General features: G+C 40.3%; 1 protein-coding gene across 5 annotated transcripts in view; it reads left to right on the plus strand.

Annotated features, from left to right (window-relative positions):
• Positions 1-13,414, plus strand: part of EHBP1 (EH domain binding protein 1) — a 739,122-nt gene that overhangs the window by 451,239 nt on the left and 274,469 nt on the right. For all 5 annotated transcript variants that reach the window (XM_082251356.1, XM_082251359.1, XM_082251357.1 and 2 more), the window contains one exon: positions 781-1,665. In XM_082251356.1, coding sequence (XP_082107482.1) covers positions 781-1,665 — 885 coding nt within the window. The remainder of the gene's footprint in view (positions 1-780; positions 1,666-13,414) is intronic.

Here is a 13,414-nt window from a genome sequence, read left to right on the forward strand (position 1 = left end):
AGGGCAGCTCATCCCTGTCTATCGTTCGCTTGTCACAGAATCTGATTGACAGCAGCAGGAGCCAATGGCGCCCGCTGCTATCAATCTGTGCAATCAGGCAGGACAGAGCCAGAAGAGCTGCTGCTCCCATGCACATCGCTGTTTCAGGATTGGGCTGGAGAATCACATGCAGGAGAGAAGGTTTTTTTACTTTTGCATAGAATGCATTAAAGAGGTTGTAAACCCATGGAACTTTTTTTTTTTTTGCTGCAACCTGAAAGAGAAACACATAATGAGTTAGTATGCATCGCATACTAGCTCATTATGAAATACTTGCCTTAGAATGAGCCCCCGCCGTGCCACCCGCTCACCTGTATGACGGGCGACATGTCCAGTCGCCCGTCTTCCGGGATCGCGGCATCCGGCCATTTGATTGACCGTAGCCGACAGTCACGGCACGGGGCTCTGAAGAAACGGCACCAGCGGCCGATCCTTCAGAGCGCATGCGCTAGTGATGCCACTGGCTGCATGTAAGGTAAATATCTCCTAAACGGTACATATTTAGGAGATATTTACAGTACCTATAGGTAAGCCTTGATATAGGCTTACCTATAGGTAAAAGTGTCAGAGGAGGGTTTACTTCCTCTTTAAGGTAAAAAAAAAAAAAAAAGCCCTAAGCCTTTACAACCACTTTAACCAGACACAAAAATGTAATGTATTCCATATTACAGAAATAAAATAATTCCTGTTTTCAACTTCTGTTAACATCAACTAACTTCTTTTTTTTCTTTTTCATTTAAGGCTTATGATGGCTTTGCCAGTTTAGGAATTTCTCGCCTGCTGGAGCCCTCTGACATGGTTTTACTAGCAATTCCAGACAAGTTGACTGTTATGACTTACCTGTATCAAATCCGGGCACATTTTAGTGGACAAGAATTAAATGTTGTTCAAATTGAGGAGAACAGCAGTAAAAGCACATATAAAGTGGGCAACTATGAGACTGATACGAACAGTTCAATTGACCAGGATAAATTTTATGCAGAACTTAGTGATCTAAAGCAGGATGATGTACATGAACACAAGGAGGCAACAGCTACTGGGGCAGATTTTGTATCAAATGATGATTCTATGTTAGCTAATGACATTGGAATAAGGGACCATGAGGTCAAGTCCCAAGACTTAACTGAACAATCCAACACAGAAAAAGTCGTGCCTACTCCCAGGACTAGAAGTCGCCTAGAGTTACAAAGCTCCAGTAGGACTTTGGAATCTGAAGAACAGAGGAAATATGATGGCACATATTCACCTCAAATACAAGCCCAGCCAATAGCTGCTAAAAGGAAGTTGCTTAAGCCCGATGTTGCAGATCTTGGGGATTTGTCTTCCATTTCTCTTTCTAGTAAGGAGAGTACATCTTCTGGCACCACATCTGAAGACTCCCATCAGTATATTTCATCAGAGAAATCAAAGGCTAGCTTAACCTCCCCATTAGAATGTAGGGGACTGGATAATGGGGCTTTAGAAAAAAAAACTGTCTTGCCTCCTGTAAAACTTAGGGATACAAATGAAACATTTGGAATTGTTCCTACAAAAGGCCCTTCTGTACCACAGACTGAAATCAGTGCGCTATTGGATGCTACAAAATCTGTGTCTAACCATTCAGATCAGGCTGGAAAGACACCTGAGGTGAGTGATTTTTCTGTATAAAAACTGTGCCATTTGACTACTGCTCTGTAATCATGTAGTGTGCCTTTTGTGAGGTTTACTAGTGTCCAATATTATTCACTGCCTTGGTAGAAAATGTTTATTTGGACATCTAAAAAAAATCTTGTAAAATAACGCAACATGGAAACCTGTTGATCTGTAAGTTGACCATGCAAGCTGGAATCTCCCTGTCTCTACAGTTTCCTTTTGCTTTACCCAAATATTGTAGGACCACTTAAATACAGGCATACCCCGTTTTAAGTACACTCGCGTTATGTACACTCCCGAGTACGGACACAGCCTGGTCAGCTTGGCATGGCACTACTCCCAGTTTTTAACATTGGCGTCTATGGGAAATCTTGGTCAGCTTGACATGGCACTGCTCCCAAACCATAAGTGACAGGGATACCAAACTTAGGGAGCACTGAGAGGGAATCCAGGTCTACAACATATCATTTTTACTGGCCGGCCAGCTTGCCTAGGTAATCTACCATGTCATAGTCCTGGATCCTCTTAACATGCTCCCCAAGCTTGGTGTCCTTGTCACTTATAGTTTGGGAGCAGTGCCATGTCAAACTGACCAAGATTCCCTATGGAGCTAGTGTATTTACATGCATTGAGAAATGAAAAAAGGTATTGCTTCACTTTAAGTACATTTTCGTTTTACGTTCATGCTCTGGTCCCATTGTGTACCTAAAAGTGGGGTATGCCTGTAGTCCATCGGATTTGTATCCTGTCAGACAACTCCTTACACTATATCGTTTTTGCCATGTATAAAGGAGATTGTTTAGCTATATACTGTAAGGTGTATGGTCAACTTTAGCCTGTTCAAAATGATTTATGGTAACCATCATTCAGAGGTGACCGCTGTAAAGTGTTTGAACTTTTCTATGGTCTCTTTTAATGTTCTTTGTCCATAATCGTATAGAAATATTTGTTTATATCATTCAAGTGGTTCCAGAGCCAATTTAGTGTTACAGATTTCACTTGAGCGGTTTTCCAAAGACTATAGGAACTTTTAGTCAAGCATAATTCTAACCAGTCAGTGAATGGAATGCCTGTTTAACAAATTTCAACCTCCTCATGGCTTTACTAGGAATAATCTTGATTATTTTACAAGTCATGTGTCCACAGATAGCAGCCATCTTGGCCATGACGTATCCAATTTAGGGTGTGCCCCTATCCTCAATTGACTAATTCATATTGGAAGGATTGGGAAACAGGGATTTCGGGCACAAGAGTTTTTTTAAAAAAGATTTCTTTTATTCAACAAAAAACTAAATATTTTAAAATCATAGAAAAATACAGGCAGATAATTGTGTATTAAGGACAGAGTGAGACCACACAACAGTGGTCTATGTTGTACAATATCTCAGTGCATAGAACTTATAAAAGTAATTTACATACAGTTCAAAGTACAAGATCATTAATAGTCACACAATTCTTGGAAACGTGTTACTTGATATCAGAAGAACCGCCGACGGACACCCAAGCAGTATGGTGCCGGTCAGCGGGGTCGACTGAAAATATAAGTTAACATTCACCATGTAATATATGACCTTTGCTCGACATGTTTCGCTTTCTTAGACAAAAAGCTTCATCTGGAGCATATCATTTCTTTTGTCTGTGTGAAAAATAACAGTGTTTAGATAAATTACATATATATGTTACCTCATTTTCAGTGTGTTATAATTACAATTGCATATCATTTATCTCTCCTTTTAATTACATACAATCGTCTTACACATCTCAGATAAGTCCTTCTATTTTTGCAATATCAACACAATATAACATTGGGTCTTAAGTTGCATTCAGACACTAGAGGGGTTTAGGGGAAAAAGCAATGGAGGCTGCCAATAGTGAGTATATGTGGGGATCCATGCTGTAGTTATAGTATAAGCATATATATCCTGTTATATACCTAGTATATGGACAAGAAAATGTATACATACCTGTACATATAGTAATCAGGCACATATCTCAATTTCCATAGAGAATTCTTTAACGAGGAGGACTGTGCGTTTTGGGAAGCTCAAAAAAGGCAATGTATAGTGACATAGTAGTGAGGGTAGTCACTCCATGTCTCATATCTGAGTGGATAAGAGCAGAAGAACAATGTTTCTCAGAATAGTAGGCGTTTTTATTCTATGATATCACTTTAAGGGAGAGCCCATAAAAGTGCTAGACCATAAACTCAAGTGTTCCAAAGTGGTAAAATCAGTGTGCCTCATGCTTGTTATAAGGGTATGTAAGTACCTATAGAGCCCATAGATTATCTGCCTTGAAAGGGGCAAAAGAAAAGACATATAGTCATTCTGGACCGTAAGGATGGACAGGTGCCATGCGTTTCTAAACGATTATACACCAACATACAGAGTTTACCCATTCGTGTATGGGCTACCCCTATAGTAAAATACATATCATGTATATTGGTTTGCTTTCATATACATATGTGAGTATGTGTGTGTAGTCAATTTGGTATCCAGCCCACCCTCCTCCATAATAGTAGGGGGGTGACCAGGATTATATATAGATAGGCAGTTGCCACATAGGGTCCAAGATGAGTACATGCAAAGCGTACTTAGAATAAACATAGGTAGTAAACATAGTGGTAAATATATAGAGTGCCACCCAATATAATAGATCCCTATGCAGTACGAAAGTTCCAAACATAAACAGACACCTTAGCACGGCTCACCAAACTTGGGAAGGACCAGAGCTTAAATGTAGGGAGCGTATCTCCTCTGCTTGTGTGTCGGCTGTTAAGCACAGTAAGATTAAGGTAAATTCCCGGGTATCACAAAAGTGTAATGTTACAGTATTGGTACTGGCCATATAAAGCTTACCCCTTGCCACGCTGTTCCCAGCTTCCGCACAGTCCTCACCGGATGGGGAACCTCCACCATACCAGGGCTTGTAAATGGCGCCCTTAAGTAGCATGGATCCCGGGCGGTTCGTCAAAGGGACGTCACCGCCCCGGCCACTCCCACCGGACATCGCTCGAGAGCAAGCGCGGGGACACCCCAGCGAAGCTCTCGGCTCAGTCACAGGTGTATGCAGATCATACAGAGGCAGGAAGTGCCTCCGTAGTCCGCTCAAGTGCCACAGGAAGTTCCGCCCGGAAGGGGCGGAACTAACCTGCGGCCTATCTGGCCGCACATATCTCACTGATGAGGCCGACCTCCATGCTTACCCACACTGCCCCCACAGGATCGGTCCGCAATTACATGAGAATTCTAATTGCCTGAAATGAAAAAACAACACAACAAGACAGAAATTATATATTTAAAAAATACAGATATAAAAGCATGTTTCACTAAGGTACAAAGATGTTCCTGGTAGACCAGGAGATATATATCGGTAATATATTTGTTTATCAAAAATTATTATATAACCATGTTTATTTTTAGACATTAACCACTAGTGAGGGCGTTCAATAGTAATAGCCCTAATGAAAGAACAGGGGCTGAACTGCCCCCTACTAGAAACACTTCCATACTTCAAACCCCAAGGGAAAGTTGCATATTTTGACTTATTACAAATCCTCAAGATCATAATATTGATGAGATAGGGATTATAACACAAAAAACTGTTTGTTGTACATAAGAAAGGAAGAGGGGTATATGTGCCACAGAACCTATTTAATGTGAAGAGGTATCAGAATAATTAAATATACAGGGGGAGGATGACCCCGCCAAAACCAAGCAGACACCCTGACCCATATATCCCACATAGGGCCATTATCATAACCAGAGTATGCTACTCGAGGTCTATTAGGTCTATTGGCACTAAGTAAACAAGGAAGCCTTCACAGAAAGGGTTTGTACGACTGTGTTTCGTTCAAACCAGGTCTATAAGTGGCATTGAGACGCTCTATCCAGAGAGTCTCTCTCTGGAGAATTTTTTTGTCCCAGTTGCCACCCCCAGGATCTTGAGGAATAACCTCAAGCACATAAAATCTTGCCTTTCTGGGATTGAACCTGTGGTATAGGTCAAGGTGTCTGCTCACGGGCGTGATCATCCTTCCCCCTGCTGATACGTACACATGGTCATTTATCCTTTGGCGGAGCTCTCTTATAGTTTTACCTATATAGAACATGCCGCAGGCACAATGCATCATGTATACCACTCCACGGGTGCTACAGTCAGCTCGAAATTTTGGAGCAAATATTTCCCCATTAGGTAGAATGTATTCAGTATTCTCCTCTATCCAAGGACATAGGGCGCATTTGCGACATTTATAAGTACCTCTACCTGTGGTTACTTTATTTCTGATGGGTTGATAGTGGCTTGTTGTTAATTGATCTCTTAAAGATCTTGTTCTCCTGAAAACAATTTGGGGATGTTTGCCCACGTATTTGTTTATAACCGGATCATCACGAAGAAGATGCCAGTTTCGTTCAAGAATATCTCTCAATACTTTTTCATGAGCGGAGTATTTGGTTATTAGTTTAACTGTCGGTTGCGTGTTTGGAGGTTTGGCTCTAAAGATAAGGCTGTTTCTATTTTGAGAAAACGCTTTGTTGAAAGCTGTTCTCAACAAACGCTTACTGTATCCACGAGCCATTAGGCGTTCTCGTAAAAGGTTAGCCTGTATTTTGAAATCGCTATCAGATGTACAATTACACCGTAGGCGTATGTATTGGGCGTATGGAATACTACGTATAAGCGCCCCTGGGTGGGCGCTAGACGCATGTAATATTACATTCCCTGACGTCTCCTTTCTGTATAGGTTAGTCGTCAGGTGTCCATCCACATGTTTGAGTACCGTTAGGTCAAGGAAATTAACACTCGAGTCACTGATGGTAGATGTTAACTTCAAATTGAAGTCGTTTATATTTAGTTGGGCAATAAACTCATCTAACATTGATTTTGAACCTGTCCAGACAGCAAAAATGTCGTCTATATAACTAAACCAAATTGCCACGGATGAAAAGAAATGGGATAAATTTTCATCTGATGTGATTTGTCGCTCCCACCCCCCCAGGTACAGGTTGGCGTAGGCCAGGGCACAACAAGTGCCCATGGCCACGCCCTGTACCTGGAGGTAGTGGGACCCGTTGAAAGTAAACCAGTTGTGTTTCAAAATAAACAATAAAAGTTCCAAAATAAAATCACAAAATGGCCAAGTGTGATGGTCTTGCTCATATAAGAACGTGCGTATCATCCCGACGCCCTGCTCGTGAGGGATACTGGAGTATAATGCCTCCACATCCAAAGTCACGAGCAGGGCGTCGGGAGGAACCACCATATCTTCAATCATTTTTAAAAACTCGAGTGTGTCCTTGACGTATGACGGTAACCGCACTACGTGTGGTAGTAAATAATAATCGATCAGGCGGCTAGCATTTTCAGTTAGACTTCTAATGCCCGATACAATAGGCCTACCGGGTGGAGAAGTTACGTTTTTGTGGGTTTTTGGGAGTGAATAGAATGTCGCCTGTCTCGGAAATTTGTTGTTAAGAAAATTGTAGCAGTCTTTATCTATAAGAGCCAATTGATATGCACGTCCGATTATATCCAAATACTCTGCTTTAAATTCTGTAGTAACCGATGGGGATATCTTTTTGTACCATGTACGATTTGAGAGGATATTAAGGCACATTCTCTCGTATCCCTCTCGAGTCATCAATACTAGGTTACCACCCTTATCTGAGGGTTTGATAACCAAGTCCGTATGGTTTCTTAGTTTGTTAAGCATCTGTAGTTGTTGTTTAGAAAGATTATTTTGTGTTGATTTTAACTCACAATTTTTAATCTCACCTACCACTGTAGTCAGAAAAGCCAAAAGGTTAGGATTTGTAGTCAAGTCAGGGAAATTATTAGATTTTGGTTTGAAGGGGACCTGTCTTGGATTTACTGTCTTTGTTTGTATAGGTTGATCGGGGGACTGGGAATCCGGAAGACTGCCTTCCTCCAATAGTAAGATTAAATCCCGTAGAACACGGAATTCTTGCATTGTATAATGTTTTATTTTTTCTGAGATTTCTTTATCTTGTGTATTACGTTGTCTTGTGTATTACGCACAGTCCTCCTCGTTAAAGAATTCTCTATGGAAATTGAGATATGTGCCTGATTACTATATGTACAGGTATGTATACATTTTCTTGTCCATATACTAGGTATATAAACAGGATATATATGCTTATACTATAACTACAGCATGGATCCCCACATATACTCACTATTGGCAGCCTCCATTGCTTTTTCCCCTAAACCCCTCTAGTGTCTGAATGCAACTTAAGACCCAATGTTATATTGTGTTGATATTGCAAAAATAGAAGGACTTATCTGAGATGTGTAAGACGATTGTATGTAATTAAAAGGAGAGATAAATGATATGCAATTGTAATTATAACACACTGAAAATGAGGTAACATATATATGTAATTTATCTAAACACTGTTATTTTTCACACAGACAAAAGAAATGATATGCTCCAGATGAAGCTTTTTGTCTAAGAAAGCGAAACATGTCGAGCAAAGGTCATATATTACATGGTGAATGTTAACTTATATTTTCAGTCGACCCCGCTGACCGGCACCATACTGCTTGGGTGTCCGTCGGCGGTTCTTCTGATATCAAGTAACACGTTTCCAAGAATTGTGTGACTATTAATGATCTTGTACTTTGAACTGTATGTAAATTACTTTTATAAGTTCTATGCACTGAGATATTGTACAACATAGACCACTGTTGTGTGGTCTCACTCTGTCCTTAATACACAATTATCTGCCTGTATTTTTCTATGATTTTAAAATATTTAGGAATAATCTTGGTTGAGAAGAAATACTCTTATGATCTGGCCATATATGAAGTAGCATATGAATTTTGTATTTATTAATATTCTTTTGTTTATTTCTCTTATACAGATGACCTGCTAAAATTTCTTCAGTTAAAAACTTACCATTGGTTTAATATCTAGCTGTTTCATATACCCTGTATGTTTATAGAGCTGTTGAAGAAAAGTTAGTCTGGTGCCAAGAACTGAAGCCATAAAGACACTAGATCATTCAAGTGACAAATGAAATATTGCATCATAACTGCATACATGCGCCAATACATTTAGGATTTGCAATCCATCATTACTGATAGAAAACATATACGTTTTGGACAGGATAATAAAAAATATATGAGAATTTTTACCTTGTAAAACAATCAAAATAGAGATGCAAGGCAAAATATTTGTGTGTGGTGTGTGTTTATGTATGTGTGTATGTATATATATATATATATACAGTATCTCCCAAAAGTGAGTACGCCCCTCACATATTTGTAAATATTTTATATCTTTTCATGTGACAACACTGAAGAAATTACACTTTGCTACAATGTAAAGTAGAAAGTGCACAGCTTGTATAACAGTGTAAATTTGCTGCCCCCTCAAAATAACTCAACACACAGCCATTAATGTCTAAACCGCTGGCAACAAAAATGAGTACACCCCTAAGTCAAAATGTCCAAATTGGGCCCAAAGTGTCAATATTTTGTGTGGCCACCATTATTTTCCAGCACTGCCTTAACCCTCTTGGCCATGGAGTTCACCAGAGCTTCACAGGTTGCCACTGGAGTCCTCTTCCCCTCCTCCATGATGACATCACGGAGCTTGTGGATGTTAGAGACTTTGCGTTCCTCCACCTTCCATTTGAGGATGCCCCACATATGCTCAAATAGAGTTTAGGTCTGGAGACATGCTTGGCCAGTCCATCACCTTTACCCTCAGCTTCTTTAGTAAGGCAGTGGTCGTCTTGGTGGTGTGTTTGGGGTCGTTAACATGTCATGTTGGAGGGGATCATGCTCTGCTTCAGTATGTCACAGTACATGTTGGCATTTATGGTTCTTTCAATGAACTGTAGCTCCCCAGTGTCGGCAGCACTCATGCAGCCCCAGACCATGCCACTCCCACGTTTGACTGTAGACAAGACACCCTTGTCTTTGTACTCCTCACCGGGTTGCTGCCACACACACTTGACACCATCTAAACCAAATAAGTTTATCTTGGTCCCCTCAGATCAGAGGACATGGTTCCAGTAATCCATGTCCTTAGTCTGCTTGTCTTCAGCAAACTGTTTTGGGACAACAGCCATGCAGACCAATTTGATTCAGTGAGCGGCATATGGTCTGAGCACTGACAGGCTGACCCCCCCCCCACACACACACACACACACACCCCTTCAACCTCTGCAGCAATGCTGGCAGCACTCATGCGTCTTTTTCCCAAAGACAACCTCTGGATATGACGTTGAGCACGTGCACTCAACTTCTTTGGTCCATGGCGAGGCCTGTTCTGAGTGGAACCTGTCCTGTTAAACTACTGTATAGTCTTAGCCACCATGCTGCAGCTCAGTTTCAGGGTCTTGGCAATCTTCTTATAGCCTAGGCCATCTTTATGTAGAGCAACAATTCTTTTTTTCAGATCCTCAGAGAGTTCTTTGCCATGAAGTGCCATGTTGAACTTCCAGTGACCAGTATGAGAGAGTGAGAATGATAACACCAAATTTAACACACCTGCTCTCCATTCACACCTAAGACCTTGTAACACTAAGGAGTCGCATGACACAGGGAGAGAAAATGGCTAATTGGGCCCAATTTGGACATTTTCACTTAGGGGTGTACTCACTTTTGTTGCCAGCAGTTTAGACATTTATGGCTGTGTGTTGAGTTATTTTGAGGGGACAGCAAATTTACACTGTTATACAAGCTGTACACTCACTAGGGAATGTTACCATGTTTCATGTTATAGCCTAAATATGAGTATAACCTCAAACATGGCCAGAAAAGTAGAATATGCTTTTAAAACAATACCACAGTTTTAGATCAGGTTCGTACTTCATGTTTATATAAAAAAAATATAGGATGGAAATGATTATATATATCTATACATTTCCCTTTAAGGAACTACATCATCCTTTTTTGGTGACAGCAAAACTTAGATGCCAGACAAATGCTTATCTGCAGCAAAAATGTGCCAGGCAGCTGCTTTGAAGCCAACAAAACACTACTCAAGTCAGTTTTTTTAAACATTAACTTTTTCAAGGCCCATTCACACCAGGGTGGTCCATTGTGGTCCTTTTAGTGCACTTCTGTTAATGCATGCTATGCTAAGGAAACCCATTCATTTTACACGCCACATCGGACCAAAAATGATTCCTGCTGCATATTTGCAGTAACACACAGTATTACATCACCGTATGATGTGGCACGCTGCATCGCAGATGCATTTGGTGCCATATGCAAAACAAGCAGGTAACCCAGGCATTAGGGAGGGGGACTAACTGTGACGATAGAAAATTTTCATCCCTTAAGTTCAGCGTTAATTTCACATGCTATTTTTTGCCAGTGTAGTTGTGAAACGAGAGTTGTTTTGATTTTATTAAGTGAAACAGGGTTAATTAAATTCATTTACTGCCCCACCTAATAAATCATAATGTGTCATGTCTGTTTTCTTGGGAGTCAGTCTAGGTGGAGTCAGAGTTATTTGGAATGCTGAATAGTTTACTGACACTCTGGTTCTGAAAAATTCCATTCTCATTGGTCACAGGAGAGGTAATTGCCCTAGTTTTTTTTAATAGAGACCTGCATTATCTGAAGGCTCTTTAACCCCTTTGCTCCTGGGCCCAGTCCCCCATTTTTCACTAAGGGTAGCCAGACCATTTTTTGCTATTTTTCACTTACAGCTTGGAAAGTTAGTAAAAGACCCCCAAAACTATGTATTTTCTAAAGGTTCAGGGTTTGTAGAGATTAAAAGATGGTGCTACTGGTTTTGTACATCCCATGATAGTTGCACAAATTTCATGAAATCTATATTTTCTGGAAAACTATTTAACGTATAGAAATACAACCTAATTTCCAAAGTTACAAATATTTGTAAATGTTAAAATATGCCTTTTTGTGCAGTGGTGAAATTTAAAGGCAAGCAAGCCTAAGCTACTTAGCCTAAAATCTTGAGATTAATTTAACACCTACATGTTTTGGTAATGCACTATCTGCAGTGCAAAAAGGTGCAGTGCCATTCATTTTAAAAGAGCGTCTTGATAGTGCACCACAAAGTGTGCACTTCAGTACACAATGGTGCACATTTAGGAATTATGTATGTGCTGTGGCATGCTGCACTGGAAAAAAAGAGCACATTTTATTGATGGGGAAAAAAGAGCACATTTTATTGATGGGGGGGGGGGGGGATATATATATATATATATATATATTTATATATATATATATATATATATATGCATATACTGTGAAAAAGTTTTAGACAGGTGTGAAAAAATGCTATAAATTAGGAATGCTTTCAGAAATGGAAGTGTTAATCGTTTATTTTTATCAATTACCAAACTGCAAAGTAAATGAACAGAAGACAAATCTGAATCAAATTAATGTTCTGTGTGACCACCAGGGACGTACACATGCTTTTGCTGTGGTTGGAAATATACCCCCAGGTGAATTGCACGCGGTTGCAGCACACTGATGAAGCATTTAGGAGGTTAAAACAGGCAGCGAGGAGACAACTTTTTGCCTTTCTTCACCTGTAAAACGTCTCTGAAAAGCCATCCATGCTCAGAGTCCTTGCCTCTATTATGAAGGAGCTCCAAAAAGGCATAAATACATACAATGGGTATAGAAAAGAATCCCCAACCCCCCCCCCCTTTTTAAAAAAATACATTTTGTTGCTTTGCAGCCCGAAATGAAGACCGAGACAAGTTTTGTTTTATCCAGCTGTATTTACTCAGAGCAACTTATAACATCTAAGTGAAAGATATAATACCACCATCAGAAAAAAAAAAAATAAAGAAAATTCAAAAACTGAGGAGTTGGAAAAGGGATCACGCCCCCCCCCCTCCTAAAAATGACTTGTAAACTTAATCAGGTGTAGCTAATCACCTTCTCAGTGGCACACAAAGCCATTTGACTTTCAACTGTGATCAGCAGTGGTCATTTTGATTAGCGCAGCATAAAAAAGAGCTTTCCTGGAACATTTCAGTCGCTGGTAGTGCACACGGAGCAAACAGTCAACTATGGGTGGCAAGGCACGTCAAAAGATCTCTGGGATAAAGTTGTGGACAGTCAGGAGATGGATACAAAAAAATTCAAAGGCTTTATAAATGCCTAGAAGCACAGTGAAATCTATTATTAAGAAGTGAAGGTATTTGGTACAACACCGACCCTCTCTGGATTAGGACGCCGCTCCAAACTGGATGAAAGAATCAGGAGGAAACTGGTCATAGGGGCTAACAAGAGGCCTACAGCAACTCTGAAGCAGTTGCAGGAATTTATGACCAAGTTGTTATTGTGTGCATGTGACAACAATATGACAAATTCTCCACAAATTTGTCTTGTATAGGAGGGTTGCAAGAAAATAGCCACTCCTTAAGAAAGGCCACATGCAGTCATAACTGAGCTTTGCCAAAACACACCTTGAAGATTCCTGCAGAAAAGCATGGAGGTGGTAATATCCTGTTATGGAGGTGTTTCTCTGCAGCATGGACTGGTGTACTTGTCAGGATAGAAGGGAAAATGGATGGGGCAAAATACCCTCAAATTCTTGAGGGAAATCTTCTGCCCTCTGCCAGAAAGTTGTCAATGGGAAGGTGGTTTATCTTCCAACGTGACAATGACCTAAATCACACAGCAAAATTACCACACAGTGATTGAAGGAGAAAAAGGTTAGTGTCCTTGCATGGCCTAGTCAGAGCTCAGACTCAAACCGCATTAAACATCTGTGGAATGACTT

Source organism: Pelophylax lessonae (assembly GCF_965119305.1).
Source record: "Pelophylax lessonae genome assembly, chromosome: 3".
Classification (NCBI taxonomy): domain Eukaryota; kingdom Metazoa; phylum Chordata; class Amphibia; order Anura; family Ranidae; genus Pelophylax; species Pelophylax lessonae.